This window comes from Xiphias gladius, chromosome 17 (assembly GCF_016859285.1).
Source record: "Xiphias gladius isolate SHS-SW01 ecotype Sanya breed wild chromosome 17, ASM1685928v1, whole genome shotgun sequence".
Lineage (NCBI taxonomy): Eukaryota > Metazoa > Chordata > Actinopteri > Istiophoriformes > Xiphiidae > Xiphias > Xiphias gladius.
The window spans coordinates 18,125,082-18,140,972 of record NC_053416.1 but is presented as its reverse complement, the minus strand read 5'-3'; the positions used below and the strand labels follow the sequence as shown (position 1 = coordinate 18,140,972).

Below are 15,891 nucleotides of genomic sequence, written 5' to 3'. Positions count from 1 at the left end.
GGGTATAATCAGTATTATTAATCAGAATAAAGAATTAGAGTTTTGTTCTTTTCTAGTGTTTCCTCAGCTTCAGTATAAGCACAGCGAACAGCAGAGGGTACTCAGCGCCACACTGCACTTCTGGTATACTTACTATTAAATGTCTTTGTTCCAAAAATATTTTGGACTGACTGCATTTGAGTATTTTGTGTGATGAGAGGTAATAAGCCAACTCCCAAAAGTGCAGCTACAAGAGCTAAACCTCCTTTTCTTGTCACGTGTATCCTCTCAACCATTGTAACCCACTCTGATTTCTTCTCCAATTCATTATGATAAATAATTGTACAATGAGTTTATTCCTTAACACTTTATTTGTACCATGTTGGGCCTATTGGATCCCATTCAGGAACAAAAACAAGATGAGATCAAAGAGAACTGAACACAGTTTTGCTATGAATCAAAGAGGTTGAAAATCACAGCAATGTAAACATAGCATTGGCCCTCAGATAACCTGTAAGAACATGAGCAAAATGTACTTTGTCAATGACAAGTTACACTAAGTACTACACCTGCACTATATGAAAACATCTAAATGCTTTTCCCCTTAAATAGTCACTTCATTCAATTTCAAGTGCTTAAACTGCTGTTCTGGGAGTATTCAGGTAGTTTTGAATGTTTTTAAACAAAAGTCTGGGAAACAGTTGAAACTGAAGCTGCATTAGTTGGGTTGAACTACATCATGTTGTCAACACCAAAACATCAGCAAAATGTAGTCACGATTGAAGAAGTGAATGACACTGAGTAAGTTTTAGGAAGAAACAATGCCTCTATTTCCTGATAAAAAGCAGGCTTCCTATTATGCAGAGGTCACCTGTTTAGTTTCTCTTACATGATGGCAAAGTGCGCACTTCCTGTTGCAACAGCTCTGCAGAAAACAGTCCATTCAATCAAAAGTGAAATTTGACTGCAATTCCACATTCAAATCAGCATCTATGCGAAAGTTTCACACCCACACTGATACAATTTAAATTTATCACTGTGCTGCCACGTCTGTTCACGCATTATACGATCCGTGCTAAGAATTAGTCTAGTTTATACACATTCAGTGAAACATGCTTGCAAAATCACTGATAGTATATAACACACAGTACTGAATGCTGCAACAGAGCATTATTTATTATTGACATTTCTACATTCTTGAAACTTAAACACTCCATTTTCACAATAGTCCACATTATTTAGGCTTTTGTTCAGACAACGCAACAGGGTGTCTTGGTAATATAAAATTCATCCCTCCAGGATGCTTCTGTCAGGTGTTGCAGACACAAATTCCTTCACAGTCCAAAGCCATTTATATGATTATGCAGTCTTGACAACCATAAAGTAAGTTATTAGAAAATATTAGATAAACTTTATATTTTAATGATACTTCATCATTATATTACTCTAAGTATCAGGGATTCACTGGTGACGTCTTTCACCGTTAGGTGGATGGCGTATTTCTGGCCCAAGCTACAGTGGTCGACCTCTCAGGTGAGGCAAAAACACGTCCATAAGTGGACAGGTATCCCTTGGCAGGGTGAGGAATCCTGCAGGGACTGAGAGACTGAGACCTCTGCGCTCTCTTCATGGCCGTCATCCGGACTGAGGAGTCTCTCCCTGAGAGCAGCGAGACATTGGAGTTCACGGATGCTGCAGAAAGTGATTGAGACCAGCAACTCGACCCCATTCTGGTTGATGATACATCTGGGGAAAAAAAAAATCAGTGGTGTTGTTAAATTGCTCTAACTGTGTCTGTCTCAGTGGAAGGAACACAAAGAAAATAGTTTTTGTCACTCGAGTGACAAGCGCTCATGTAACATTACCAAAGCAGACCAATTTGGACAGCTTTTTGTTTTTTTGTTTTTTTTGTTTTTTTAAATGTGAGGAAACAGATCCAAACCTGACGGAGGAAGAACGATTTGATCAGCAGGGCAGCCGTCGTCGGTGTCTAAACTTCGGCTGTTCCTAACGGCCTGGAGGGAGCGGAGGCTGGTCCGCGCAGGTGATCTGGTCCTGCCTGGGGATGTTGCTGCAAAACACATCAGGGTTTTGTGTGGTTCACGCACACCTATTCAATCTCACAAGGTCTGTTGATCTGCTGCTAATTTGGAGAGAATCTAAAGTTTCTGAAAAATATAGTTTTTTTTTTATTTTGTCTTGCTTTTACCAAACTGGAAAATGTATTTATTATGAACATTATCATAGGAGTAACTTTTATGTGTAACATAAAACTACAGTTTTTTTTGTACATAACATTATGTTAAAAAAAAGATTTGACATTAATATCCTGTGTTTGGAAGTGATTCAGTATCTGTATTTCCTCTGCCTCACTGTCATAAAAGTACTGAAGTGCTTCTTTAAAAAGTTATCAAATCATATTACTAAAAAACAATTTCATCCATGGATTATTAAAAATCTCATTAAAAAGGTACACATATCCTGTGTGTTTGACTGAGACCTCACCCACCACACACTAAAGCTTCCTAAGATTTTTCAATCACAATCAATTCATAATCATAACACCTTACTCTGGTATTATAGTAGGGCGTTAACGAAAACATGCTCTGTGTACCTTGATTCTGAGCGAGTTTAAGCAGCTTGAATTGGGTGACCTGCTGGTGAAGTCTGGCCAGTTTTGGACTACGGCAGCTCTGCTTAGCAACTGATGTTGCTGACTGGCCGGATGAAGAGCTCAGTGGCGACAGACCAGGCAGCCAGCCAGGGGAAGACGAAGCCTCAGTTCTATTTCCTGCAGTGAAGTCATCAATATTTTCTACTGTGGTGTTAAAATAAGACGGAAGCATCACTTGTGACTCAGGGCTTCTCCAAGGTGAAGCAGCGGCAGGCATAGAAACAGAGTCTTGTCGTAAACCTGAAAGATACAGATTAAAGTTATCACTCCCCAACGTTCATTGAGCATGCAGTGCACACTAAATCATTAAAAAGACTTCTATACTCACGGGCCTCCTGTATACGAGCTATTATGTGGACATCTGTGATGTTCTCCAGTCTGTAGTTTGTGTTAATGGAGTCATGGGAGACGCTCATCTCATTATCTGTGCAGATCAATAAATACAAGATATGCGACTAAAATATACGATATTAAAGACAGTTTTTGGATCAACATAAAGGTTGTCTTTGTGTAGACATGAATTTGGCCTTCCTGATTTTGTTTTACTGAATTATCAGGTTATTTTGAATAAAAAGAAGTTGAGGATCCTGACGCTGTCATTATTATATTACCTAAAGTGTCAGAGGTATTCTGTGTTGTGTTGACAGATGATTTGTCCATAGAAGAGCCCACAGTTGCTCTGCCAGTATGATGAAAGACTGCAGGACGTCGGTAGTAGTGACTTGATCCTGACAATAGAGAGAGCAGGCCTAAGGTAAACCCCGGACCAAACTAATCACCGTTAGAAAAATCTTTTTTTAATGAAAAAAAAAAAAAATTGCAGCACAAAGAGTGAGCCTGTGCTGCTTGCTTACTTTGATCCAGCCTATTTATCAGTAGACGACATGCTGCCTCCATCTCAGGACTGGGGTTATCCAGGATATGTCGACACCATCTGAAAGCAGACTCAGTTTTCTCCACAGTCGCCTGCTTCTTTGCAGACTCATACAACCTTTGAGGCATAAGAGGGTACATTCACTTCAGTCACTAAGAACATGTCCCACTCCGGCTCTAGGTAAAGAACAAACCTGCTCAGGAGAGCATCCACCTCAGTCTAGCTCCTTTACATGTATTTCAAAGTGTAGAGCGACTTGGACAATAGATCCAACCTGGGTTCATGTCTTTTTTACATTTAACATTTTCCTTTACTAAAGTCAGACCAGAGTGAGGCCAGAAAAAATGAAATACATTTTCTTGCCACATGTCCCACTCTCCAAGAACATTATCGAGGGTCTTAGGGCACCTACCAGCTCTCTTCATCCTGCATATCCTCCTCTACATCAAGGAGCTCTACCAAGTCCAAGACAGACTCGTCTTCTTTTGACTCACTGTCCCAAAGGTCTTTTTGACTGTTATAGTTGTACAATGTCCCATCAAAGGCATGGCCAGGCAAAGGTGAATTACACCTTGACTTCAAATTATCTAACCTTATTCTAGCATCCATGGCAAATGACCGACTGTTACAACTCTTGACCCTTGCTGGTTCAGTGTCGGTCCAGCTGCTGCAGAATGGATCTGAACTGCCCTCCAGCCTTACAGAGCTGCTTTTCAGCTCACTGCGGAAAAGATGGCAGTTTGCACTTGTATCAGACTCCAATGGTGGCGGATTGCAAAAATACCGGTTCCGGTCGTTCTTCAGTTGGTCTCGGAGTTCCATTTTCTCTGTGAAATCCTCAAAGCTCCTCGCTTTACGTCTTTCAAGCTCTTGTCCAGTTTTGGGTTATTCCACCTCAGTACTCCATAATGAAGATGTTAGCTATTGAAAAACCAGATTCTGACTAAACCTGACCAAAAGCCTTCATTTTAAAATAATATGGATCTTTAAAGTTCCAACTATAGTCATTTTGGTCAGCACAAACAGCAAATGTGCAGCTTCCCTGAACCATATATTGACCCACATTTGGTGAGTAGGGCTGTTAAGTATAGACACTCAACAGATTGGATGGATTTAGAGAAGCATCATGAGCTTACGTGGATTAAAGAGTTTGCGAGCTGCTTCTACTATTGTTACTACTGTTTGCTTTCTTGGTTTAGTCACAGTATGCCACAGTATACAAAGTGTACATTTCATGTGTTTTTCTGTAGATAATATGTGTTTATGTTCTTTTAGCATTGATGTTGGGAGCTATTCTACACTGTGCTGCTGCTCTCTTTGGTTGTCATATTGAATGCTATTGCTGAATGTTTGTGGTTGATTGTTTTAAAATGTACCTGCCTCACTCATCGCTCCCAAGGAAGTTGCATTGAGAAGTGCGGTCAGATACTGCTTCTCTGTCTCTCTCGCTCTCTCTCACACACACAGGCAGATTGCCACAGCATTTACAGCTTCTCTCACAGCCATTTGAAACCTTAAATTCTTCTCCTTTCTCACCTAACCCACAGACATTGACTGCTACTTTTTGGGGGGGGGGGGGGTTACATTTGTTTTTTAACATTAACTGTAAGTTACAAAAAAGGTACAAAGTTTGTTGAATCTTTGTTGAACCCGTGATCACAGCTGGGTGTGGTCAGGTTTGGAAAGAACATGTAAACAGTGCAGCGGAGGCACTGCACCAAAGTGTTGTTTGTCAAGAGTAAAAGTCCAGGGCCTAACTCCCACTTAAACCCCAAACTGTTGTTTTTACATATCTGTGTATGTATGGGTTAAAGAAAGGCATTAGTTAGTGAGCTTTACAGGTGCTGGTAGGTGTAGTTTTGGTCTTTAGACTGAGAGCCAGGCTAGGTGTTTCCCCCTGCTCCCAGTCTTTATGCTAAGCTAAGCTAATTGCCTCCTGGCTCCAGCTCCATACTAAATGCATACACCTGAGTGTGTGGTCTAAAATCCTGCTCCCACCGGCATGTGCAACGGCTCAGTTTCGCAGCGTACCACACGGTACTGTGTTGTTGCTACGGCCCAGGACCCATATAGTTTTCATATAACTTGCATAGACATGATTTTTTTTGGGGGGGTGAAACAAAACATTTCCCATATTCTTTTCACGATAATATGAATAATTTGGCTTCAATCCCTTTAAAAAAAAAAAAAAAAAGAAAAAACTTTTGCTGAGTTTATGAATTATCGAGGTTCCCACCCCAGGTCGCCCCCTTCGACTCACCTGCCCCTTTCAAAACATGCTTGACTCAACCCCTGACCTCACCTCACAAACCACAGCAGGTTGGGACGAGGTGTCGTCTTCCCCTCCTCCTCCTCCTCCTCCTCCGTGCCTCTGCTGCACCTGCGCCCTGCCTCCCTGCCCTTCACCTCACCGCCCACCGGCCTGTTTCCTTATCGTCATCGCCGATGTCTCCCTGCGGAGTCGGGCTCGCCTAACGCCGCGCGACGGTACTTTCTTCACCTGCCGCGAAAAAAGTGCGGCCGTACGGCGTGTACCCCCCAGGAGGACCTTTTTGCTTGTAAAATGTGGACTACCGAGCGATAAGTGAAGGAGTGAAGCGCCACCTCTCGCGGGGGGGGGAAATGCAGGACGCAAGCGGCAAAGCAGCACCCGGGAGCCCCGCTGTAGCCAGTGCGAACCCAGCGCAGGTAGGAGCGGCGGTTTTTGGGGGCTCTTTGCCTCGGCGTCCACGGCAAACGTAACACTCTGTGGTAACACCCCCATGGCTCTGTAAGCCTTGGGGGACCCCTTTACAGGCGATTTCGTTTCGCCTCCCGGGGCTCCGGGGGGACGTGGCAGGAAAGACAGCCTTTCTTCAGGTGAAGAAGTCAAACCTGTCCGTCCACATTGCTCTCGGGCTGCCGGGCTTGTCGTCTGCCACACCGGCACAGATGCACCGTAGGCGGTAGCGGCAAAGCCCGAGTCGGTGTACTGACTCGACAGATGTGTTGGCCCGGACTTCGCTCAAGGCGTTGCACCGCAGAAACGGATTAAGGGGGGTTCTGCTGTAATTCAGCATCATCGAAGCAATTTGCTAGTAAAAATGCTGTTAATTTCCTCAGAGGTGTAGCCTTGTACCATTTAGATATGTGGTGCCTTATTTAATGTAATACACTGGGGTGTTCTCAGTAAGTAGAGAACGTCCTCAGTAAATGTAACTTTTTCTCCTCTGTTTTGGAAAGAATTTGTTGATTAATGCATCAGTCGATTGGAAAAGTCTTCGCTAACTATTTTTTCCTAATTGATTCATTGCTTCGTACTTCATAATTACGTGATTACATTACATTATGAAATCTGTGTTATATGTTTTGTACTTTTTAGGTTTTGAAGAGACTGGCCTAGAGATTTCTATAACATAATATAATGTAATATATGTATATATTATATTACAATATATTTTGATGATTTTGATGAACGTCAGTAGAGATGTACTGCTTCGTGTGTTATATATTTATAAATGATGATGATGAAAAAACGTTACTAATTCTCCTCTTTTAGCACAGCCTTTAGTGCTGTTCACTGAATCTTATTCAGCACTCTTGGTTTAATCTAGCTGTTGCAATTGGTTGAACATACTCCTCTGTTAGTTCTCTTATCGGAACAGTTACATAGTGCAGTACCTCATTTTCTTTGTTCCCATACTGATGTCCCTATACCTCTATGTGTTAACACTTGAACATGTATTTTCCTTGTGTATCTAAAACCTGGTGTTACAAGAAATCTCAAAGACGTTAGGTTTTGGATGACTTAAAACGTAAACATCATTTTATTGAACCTATGGTGATTGTATTTGTGTCACTGATGGATTATTAATGTTTAAACATATAACAATGACAGTAAAAGCCAATAAAGCAGAAGCTGTTATCTTAATCTGGCTTCCTCTCTGCCACCTGACCTGAGAAAAAAAGCTCCTCTCTTGTTTGGAGATGGATGACTTGAAGAGGGAGGAAATAGTCCAGTTGATAGTTTCTAACACCTCATGAGTTAGACAGATAGACAGATGGGGACAGGGTCAACCTTAAAACCAAACCGCTTTTACTTGGTAATGTACTTAATAATGAATTATAAGATATTTAGAGTCTTACCACTTTTGCAATGCTCTATATATTCCACATAATAATCAACTTTGACAACATTATCATGAAAAAGCAAAGAGAACTGATAAATTTCAGATTTTTCTACTGATATCTGTATTACTTTACTTTTCCTCTCTTATTTATCTGTCTTAACAATCTGCTTTTATTTTTTTTATAGAATTCAGTACATTTGAACGGAAATAGCGTCACTCAAAATGGCCACGACCCGACAGCTACACCTGTGCCACAGTCAGAGTTTGAATCCAGATCCCCAATTCCTGCACTCACTCCAACCGCGACTGTCCCGAGGGAGCAGTGGGGAGGGAAGTACGAGTTCCTGCTCTCCTGCATTGGATACTGTGTGGGACTGGGGAACGTGTGGCGGTTCCCCTATCTTTGTTACCGCAATGGAGGAGGTGAGCGGTCTGCAATCATGTCCATTTCCCTTCTGAAGTCTCAAATGCTTTAAATGCCAGGCTGCATGTCTGTAATAATTTGTTACACCTATTTGGGCAAGAGGCACTCTTTGCCCTGCCCTTGGAGTGTGCGCTGTCCTCTTAATCATGCTGGCTTATTTTGCACACTCAGACCAGAGCTCTCCATGGCAGCCTTTGGTGCTGGGAGCTAGAACACAAAGTAGTAACTAATCTTATAAGCAGAGACAGTGGGTTTTTCCTTGATTACACACCAGACATGTGGTCTGCCTGTTTAACCCAGCCTTACGTACTATGCATCTTCTTCTGAAATCAAACCTGAATAACAAAGCTGAATAACATCTGTGTGTGAAGCTGCCACCTAGACAGACGCTGTGTATGTTAACCTGCCTCTACTGACTGTCTGCTTGTAGCTGCATAAACCAAATCATCACTGTGGATGTCTCTCCCAGCACCAACCTTCCTCACGATGACCTGTTTCTAATCTTCACAGGTGTGTTTCTCATCCCCTACTTTATTATGCTCTTTGTTACGGGGGTTCCACTCTTTCTCATGGAGCTGAGTTTAGGCCAGTACGGAGCAGCTGGCCCCATCACCGTGTGGAAATGCTGCCCTCTGCTCAAAGGTAATGACCCGCTCTATCGTGCTTCTTAGTCCAGTAATTAAACACATTTATACACTTTAAGCCAGTTACACAACCTTGGAAACTTTTAGAGATCGTTACGTCAGCGTTGTCACTTAATTCTAATTAGCCAGACAACGTTAAAAAGTATATAACAAGATCTGATCACAGCTCCGTATTAATTTTATAGGATTGTTGAGAATCCAGTTTGAACCATATGTAATGATTTGCGTGAGCAGGATCTCAAGTTGACATCAAAATGCCTGTCAGCAGTCAATTCAGACTAACATTGTCGTCCAGGAAAATAACTGGCTGACTCAGATCAGCTTGCCACCTCATTACGTCGTTCGGCCCATCCTAAACATTCCAAAGAGATCTGCAGCGCACTTGCTAAATATACACGTCTGATAAACAAACCTGCAGGAACTGTCTTAGAGCCAAAAATAGAGCAAGAAAAGCAGGTTTTATCATAGGGGTAGTTTGTATTTTAAACTGAAAATGCCAGCAGCAACTTTGCAGGCTGAATTAAGATAGAGTTGAGAATGAGCTCCTCCAGGTGTTACAAAAGGAGGAAGTTCTGCTTAACTGGTAAAGTCCCAGCATCCAATGTCTGGGAATGCTGTAATTAAGGAGCAATACACTCTGAGGTGGTCATTAAATATACTGTATATTCTGTAGATATATGTTGTTCCTGCAGGTACAACTCCTACTTTATACAACAGGGGGTTCATAGCTAATCTATATTAAATCAATCCAACTGATATCTCATATACAATGCCTGACACAATAGTTTATATCCTGTTTTTTTGAGATATTTAAGCCCTTATCTTTTGTAATTTCTTGTAGGTATTGGCATTGGGATGCTCTGTGTGTCCACGCTGGTGTGTCTCTACTATAACGTCATTATAGCGTGGACATTTTACTACCTGGGCAGCTCCTTCCAGAGCCCTCTGCCCTGGTCCTGTGAAGCTGTAGCCAATGCAGGTCTCTGTGGTAACACCACTGGCAATAGCTCGACTGGTAAAGTCCTAAGCCCCACAGAAATCTTCTGGAAGTAAGTGCGTTGTTGCACCATCACCCACCTCTATTATTGGAAGAAATCAGTCCTGCTTTGCAAATGTATACAGACTGTAATATTACCATAGGCTTCTTTAGACTGTAAATATACTATATACTGTATATCTTCTTGCCATTTTGTGTTTTTTACATTCAGAGAAAGTGTTATTTTTCAGTACAAATACATTTTTATTTTCTTTTTGAGGGACCTGCTCTGGAAGTGCACATAGACCTTGTTCAAATACTGTGACTTTTTTCAACAAACACCAGTATTGTCTACAATGACTGGACACTTACACTAGTTAAACCTACACCTTTTCAGCTAATAAATGACCCAGAACTCTATGGCAACACCTTACTGTATATGATTCCTGTAAATATTATACATTATATTGTATAACACATCCATAATAGATAAGACTTGCAATTTGCAAATATATACCATTATGATATTTTTAGTGTAAGTGCCAGTCCAAAACAACACACTGTGGATGCCACTACACCATTGCCTTAATGCAGAATGGATAAAGCTATTAGCATTTGCATTATCTGATATTGTGAAGTATTATAATCATATGTGCAACTCCCTCTGACTGGTAATACATTGAATATTACATTATGCCGTATATTATACATTATACATTATGAAGGCTTATAGCAGCTCTGATTGTCCTTGTGTTACAACACATTATGTGAATACGTTATAGATAAGGACTTCATAGAAAATATTACTGATATTTTCCTTCTTCTTCTTTAGTGTTACTCCCTTATAGCTCTTATAGCACTGCACTAAGATGTTGCTCATTTTACAAACCTGCTATGATTTTTAGTGCTGTTAAAAAATGAAGAAAAATATTTGAGCACTCAACAGTGTGAACAGTGACCTTTTTCTTCAGACAAATAATCTTCATAGTCACTTATAAATCCAGCCTTACAGCTGCGCCTTGTTTATTTTGCGTCAGGTAATGTATATCAGTTGTGGCAATAGGTGTGCTGTAATTTCTGTTTGTGTTTGACTTGTGTGTCTTGCAGTGAGCGCGTGCTGGGCGTAGTGCACAGTGAGGGCCTTCATGACCCGGGCCCTGTTCGGTGGCCCCTGGCCCTGTGCCTCCTGGCTGCCTGGATCATCATCTTCCTGTGTATGCTCAAGGGCATCCGCAGCTCTGGCAAGGTGAATCAACACAATGCTGTTATTGTCAGCTCCCACAAAACACACACACACACACACACTATCCTGCCCTTTGCTGCCATAACGTGTCGGCCTTATACTTGTCTGTGTTTTCTGGATTTTCAGGTGGTTTATGTAACTGCCACCTTCCCATACTTTGTGCTCATTGTTCTGATCATCAGAGGTGCGACACTGGAGGGCTCTCTCCAGGGTGTTGCTTTCTACCTCACGCCAGACTGGGGCCGATTAGCTAATGCACAGGTACTTCTGATGGTAGACTGGTAAATATGAGGTTGAGGAGTCTGTGAACTCAATGCTTTGTTAGTGCTATAAAAATAACAATAGATATTTCCATTTTTTTAAAGCATATTTCTGTCTTAAACATTGCAGGTGTGGAATGACGCAGCTTCACAGATCTTCTACTCCTTAGGTATTGGAGTTGGAGGGCTGCTTTCTATGGCATCTTACAATAAGTTTGACAACAACGTCATCAGGTGAGTTTTCCCTCTGCTCCAACATTTGCTGTGTTGCTGCAGTCATGACAGTTTCAGTCTCTTAATCATGGTTCATTTCGATTTCAGGGACACTCTGATTATCACCACAGGAAACTGCAGCACCAGTTTTTTTGCAGGATTTGCTATATTTTCAATCCTGGGTCACATGGCATGGAGGAAGGGAGTTCCTGTTGGACAGGTGGCAGATACAGGTAGTTACTTTGACCAGTTAAAACAATAAAAAAAAAACAATTCTGTGCAATTCTGTGCACAGAGGTTATTGTATATTCTCCTTAAGTCATTGTATTTCATCAATACATTGTTATTGTTATCATTTCATTGGTATATTACGGCATATGCATGTATCTTTGTGTGCTTCTTTATAAAAAAAAAATTTCCTTCTGAATTTATTCTAGTCTTACTTTCTATGCAGTTGATTGTTAAGATTTCATGGCACAGGCATCCTTGAACAACTTACTACTACTAAACTTTCAACTTGCATGTTAGACTGGCTTGAACTTAATGTGTCCCCGTTTTTTTTTTTCTCCCCTGCAGGTCCTGGTTTGGCTTTCGTTGCTTATCCGGAAGCCCTTGCTCTACTGCCAGGCTCAGTGTTCTGGTCCATTTTGTTCTTCCTCATGCTCTTCATGCTGGGGATCGATACACTGGTAAGGCTGCACACTTTAGCAACTCTATGGTTGATACTGGCAAAAATACCATTCAACACCAATATGATATTTTGATATGATATTGATCCATATTCTGCTCTGCCGCCAAACAGTTTGGCAACATGGAGGGCATCACCACTGCCGTGCTGGACGAGTTTCCACACCTCAGAGGGAACACACTGCACAAGTCCCTGTTCTTGGGCGTGCTGTGTTTTTGCTTCTACCTGATGGGTCTCTTGTTAGTGACTGATGTGAGTGTGTTTTTAATGGACTGAGGAATGTGGCTGCAAATGCCTCTTCTCTGTGATCAGACTCACATTTCCCATGCTGTCTGTGTCTTCATAGGGAGGGATTTACTGGTTCACACTCATTGACTCCTTCAGCACTAGTTTTGGCCTCATCATCATCACCCTCTTCATGTGCATTGGCATCTCCTTCTTCTATGGTAGCCCATCTCACTCTCCTAACCCTCACATCAAACTCCTCTAACACAACATCATTCCTCTGTATGAGTCTCAGTCTTCCAGGACACATGATGTTTAGCAAGTTGTGAAAGAAGAGAAAACTTGACTTGCTATGTCTCGAAGCCTACAAAGCAAATCCATTTTCTAATTTAAAACTGCACTGATTTCAAGCGGATTTTTTAAACTGCTGCATATCACATCATTTCACCATTTCTTTTGCTTTTCTTAATAATAAATTGAACACGTTTTCTGTTCTGTTCTGTTCTGTTCTGTTGTGTTGTGTTGTCCTAGCGGCATCTTGGTTTTTTCAGGGTTCCTAATATGCATCTCTTAATGAACTTTTCTTATTAGGAGTGAACCAGTTTTGTCAAGACATTATTGATATGATCTGCCACTGCCCTCCCTGGTGCACCAAAGTGTTGCTTTACTTCAAAGCATGCTGGGTTTTCTTCACTCCGTTTCTTCTGCTGGTGAGTTAACCCATTAGTTTGAATACTTTTTGCTGGTAGAGGCAACTACAATGTGACATCAGCGATGGTTGTCCGTAATTAGTATGTCAAATGCTTTTCAGAATAACTATGAAACTTGCTTAAATGCAGCTGGCTTATTATGTTATCTGATCTTTTCTAAAATATAAATGCACTGACATTCATAGGTTTTATCATTTTTTAGGTATTCTGACACAAGGTAGTTGTGTCAGAATGTATGAACTCTACATAATTGCAGCTAGTAGGCTGCTTTGACTAGCCATCACTCTGAGCTAAAAAGGATCTGCCTTGTCTGGACTAGCAGTTGACAAAAAGTGGTGCAATGGGGCAGCGGTGGTTACTTTTAAATAGAGCAATGGAAAAGAGTATTTAAAATAAGTTTGTCTTTTCTTATAGCACCTTACACAGAATTAGTGAGGAATTTTCACTTTGTTGGTAAAATGGGAGAGGAGAAAAGCATATTTGTGTATTGATTTTAATTTGGTCTGACAGTTTGGTCACTGGTCAATGACCATTTCCCTCCTTTTGGTTCTTAGCAATTCTCACATTTATTTGATCCATTATAATACTGATTTTCCTTTAGTATTTCAAACCGCTTCACATCGCATGATTTGAGTATTGGATACAAATCAATACAGCCTCCATGGAGCACCTCAAACTAAAAATCCTTCTCTTGTTTTTTTAGGATGGAATAAGGAACATCACTTTTGAGATTCTGTTTATCTGGCAGCCAATAATTTATTATGTGAGGTTAGAAACAAAATAATAATTTTCATTTGGATTTTTCTTTTGACAAATTAAGAAATATGGCTATTATTAAGTACATAATGTCCAGTTATGACCTTCACTACCAGCTTAAGTGTGCTGTTGAGCTAAAGCATATATCCTATACAGCACATATAATATTATTGGTTTGTATCATTTGCACAATCCATGTTACATCACCCCCTCTCTTGTTTCTGCTGTTCCTCTCTGTATGTTACCTGAAGCAGAATTACCATCCACAATAAGGGTGATAGATATTAAAATATCCATTTGATGGCGCCTTTATTGTCGTGTATTGTTGTGCTTTCAAAGGGTAATTCGATGCGGAGTGAGACGCTGTGAGTTAAAAATATCCCATTAAATGACTGCATAGTTTATTAGAAAAACTGAAGGAGAAGAAAGTGTGATAAATCAATTACCAACTGTTACGAAAGGTCAGAGAAACTAAAATAACATCACTCATTTGAAATGCAGCCAACTGTGCTGAAATCTTCACAACAAGAGCAGTGAATAATTCAAGAGGAGAAACTGACATCCAATCTGAGTTCCCCCTGCAGCATTTCTCTGCTGGCCTTCTCAGTCTCTCTTCTTCTGTTGCCATTGTGGCATTTTGTTAATATGAAATATTCCTCTGTTCACTCTGTGCCTTTCCCCCTTGCGGCTGTAGTTCATCCTGACGTACATCTTCATTGAGATGTACAACACATCTCTCCACTATGGGGCCTATGTGTACCCACGCTGGGGTAAAGCGCTGGGCGCGTGCATAGGTGCGACTTGCTGTCTACAGATCCTCATATGGGCTGTTGTGGCCATCTGCAAGGAAACTGGAACACTGAAAGACGTCAGTATCACCACTATGTCATTCTGTCACTTTGAGGTCTGGTTACACCTCTGCCAAAGTCAAACACTGTCACTGCTGTACCTGTTTAAATATATCTGTACATATCTGTATATGAATTGTCCTGTGTAGGAAGGTTTATTTGACGTTCTCTTGCTTCTTTTTCGCAGCGTTTCCAGAAAGCAATTCGACCTCTGAATTCCTGGAGAGTGAACAACTTGAACAGCATGGGGAGAGTAGAGGAGCGTGTGGAGCCAGAGAGAGTAGAGGCTCCATTCACTGTCACGCTCACAGACATGGACTTTACTGCAATGATGTGGGAGGCAGGAAGCCAGACATGACAGCATGGAGAGCAGTGATGAACGCACAGCGATGAGCAAACTATGTTTTCAAGAGAGAGAGGAATTTATCATTGTGTTATTTGCCTCAGCAAGGCTCTGGTGGCAGTGTCTGAACAGACTGTGTGTCCTTCAAGGCAGTGTGGATTAATTGCTTTATTTATACCACTATGTATGATTGAATAGTATTTTTTTTAACTTTTTTTTTTTTTTTTAAATATTAAAAGTTTGGGTCATCCTTGTCTCAGGGGGCATAGCAGCATCCTAGGAGATTTGGATATTATTATTGTCACAGTAGTGTAGTAGACGAGGAGGAGGAGCAGGGACAAAAAAAGTGCAGAGACACTTGACACCACTGATAGACCTGGAGAAGCAACCACAAATCATCAGCCCGCGAGACTAAATGGTGTTGAAGACACGGCCTCACTGAGTCAGGACCACTTTTAATTCATCTTACTTTTTAAAATGAGTTATTGCTAAAGATAATTTTTGCTAGAATAAATAAAATTAATTTTAAAAATAGCTTTGCCAAATGAACTATTTTTCAAGGTGCTGTCAATGTGTCCATAGGATAGTAGATACTAAGATGTCTTGTCTGACTGTCTGCATTTCAAAGGAGCAGTTCCTGCAGATTTTTGCAGAAAACATAGAAGTCAGTTCTTAATACTATATCTAGACAAATGTATGCGGACTTTTAAGTGGGACTTCTAGAAGTTCCTGACTAACCTTTGTAATCTTTAGTAAAAAAATAAATAGGAATAGGAAACCCAGGGATATAAAGGAAAGAATAATGACAAAAAGATCTCCCCCAGATGAAACCGCTCACCTAGACACACCGCTCATCAATTAATGTGTTATTTCTTTCTTGAAACGCCTGACTGAAATAGACTGTCCCGGATGAATACCATTTGAT

The 15,891-nt window shown here is 41.0% G+C and overlaps 2 protein-coding genes across 3 annotated transcripts; one reads left to right on the top strand and one right to left on the bottom strand.

Moving 5' to 3' along the window:
* Nucleotides 1-1,169: 1,169 nt before the first annotated feature.
* LOC120802151 (SLAIN motif-containing protein-like) lies at nucleotides 1,170-4,439 on the bottom strand. Its single transcript, XM_040149664.1, has 7 exons — nucleotides 3,940-4,439; nucleotides 3,508-3,656; nucleotides 3,265-3,381; nucleotides 2,982-3,077; nucleotides 2,594-2,893; nucleotides 1,922-2,050; nucleotides 1,170-1,725 (listed from the first exon to the last, which is right to left on the bottom strand). Exons 1-7 carry the CDS (start codon nucleotides 4,347-4,349, stop codon nucleotides 1,463-1,465), a joined length of 1,464 nt encoding a protein of 487 aa, XP_040005598.1. The 5' UTR covers nucleotides 4,350-4,439; the 3' UTR covers nucleotides 1,170-1,462.
* Nucleotides 4,440-6,004: 1,565 nt separating this feature from the next.
* On the top strand, nucleotides 6,005-15,143 carry slc6a7 (solute carrier family 6 member 7). 2 transcript variants are annotated; one of them, XM_040149713.1, is made up of 14 exons: nucleotides 6,005-6,215; nucleotides 7,822-8,059; nucleotides 8,571-8,702; nucleotides 9,546-9,753; nucleotides 10,788-10,926; nucleotides 11,050-11,184; nucleotides 11,314-11,417; nucleotides 11,505-11,629; nucleotides 11,973-12,085; nucleotides 12,199-12,336; nucleotides 12,431-12,530; nucleotides 12,901-13,019; nucleotides 14,470-14,643; nucleotides 14,811-15,143. In XM_040149713.1, exons 1-14 carry the CDS (start codon nucleotides 6,150-6,152, stop codon nucleotides 14,979-14,981), a joined length of 1,962 nt encoding a protein of 653 aa, XP_040005647.1. In that variant the 5' UTR covers nucleotides 6,005-6,149; the 3' UTR covers nucleotides 14,982-15,143. The 2 variants fall into 2 exon arrangements, with proteins under 2 accessions (XP_040005647.1, XP_040005646.1); XM_040149712.1 differs by having other exon boundaries at nucleotides 10,788-11,184.
* Nucleotides 15,144-15,891: the final 748 nt, after the last annotated feature.

What these genes read in the sequence shown, in the direction of transcription:
- LOC120802151 (XM_040149664.1), bottom strand. Translation starts at nt 4,349, where the DNA reads ATGGAACTCCGAGACCAACTGAAGAACGACCGGAACCGGTATTTTTGC. An exon ending in AGCTCGTATACAGGAGGCCC is followed by an intron (nt 2,894 to 2,981) that starts GTGAGTATAGAA and finishes TGTATCTTTCAG; the next exon opens with GTTTACGACAAGACTCTGTT. An exon ending in TAAACTCGCTCAGAATCAAG is followed by an intron (nt 2,051 to 2,593) that starts GTACACAGAGCA and finishes TGTGTTTTGCAG; the next exon opens with CAACATCCCCAGGCAGGACC.
- slc6a7 (XM_040149712.1), top strand. Translation starts at nt 6,150, where the DNA reads ATGCAGGACGCAAGCGGCAAAGCAGCACCCGGGAGCCCCGCTGTAGCC. An exon ending in GCCGATTAGCTAATGCACAG is followed by an intron (nt 11,185 to 11,313) that starts GTACTTCTGATG and finishes TAAACATTGCAG; the next exon opens with GTGTGGAATGACGCAGCTTC. An exon ending in TGGCATCTCCTTCTTCTATG is followed by an intron (nt 12,531 to 12,900) that starts GTAGCCCATCTC and finishes TTTTCTTATTAG; the next exon opens with GAGTGAACCAGTTTTGTCAA.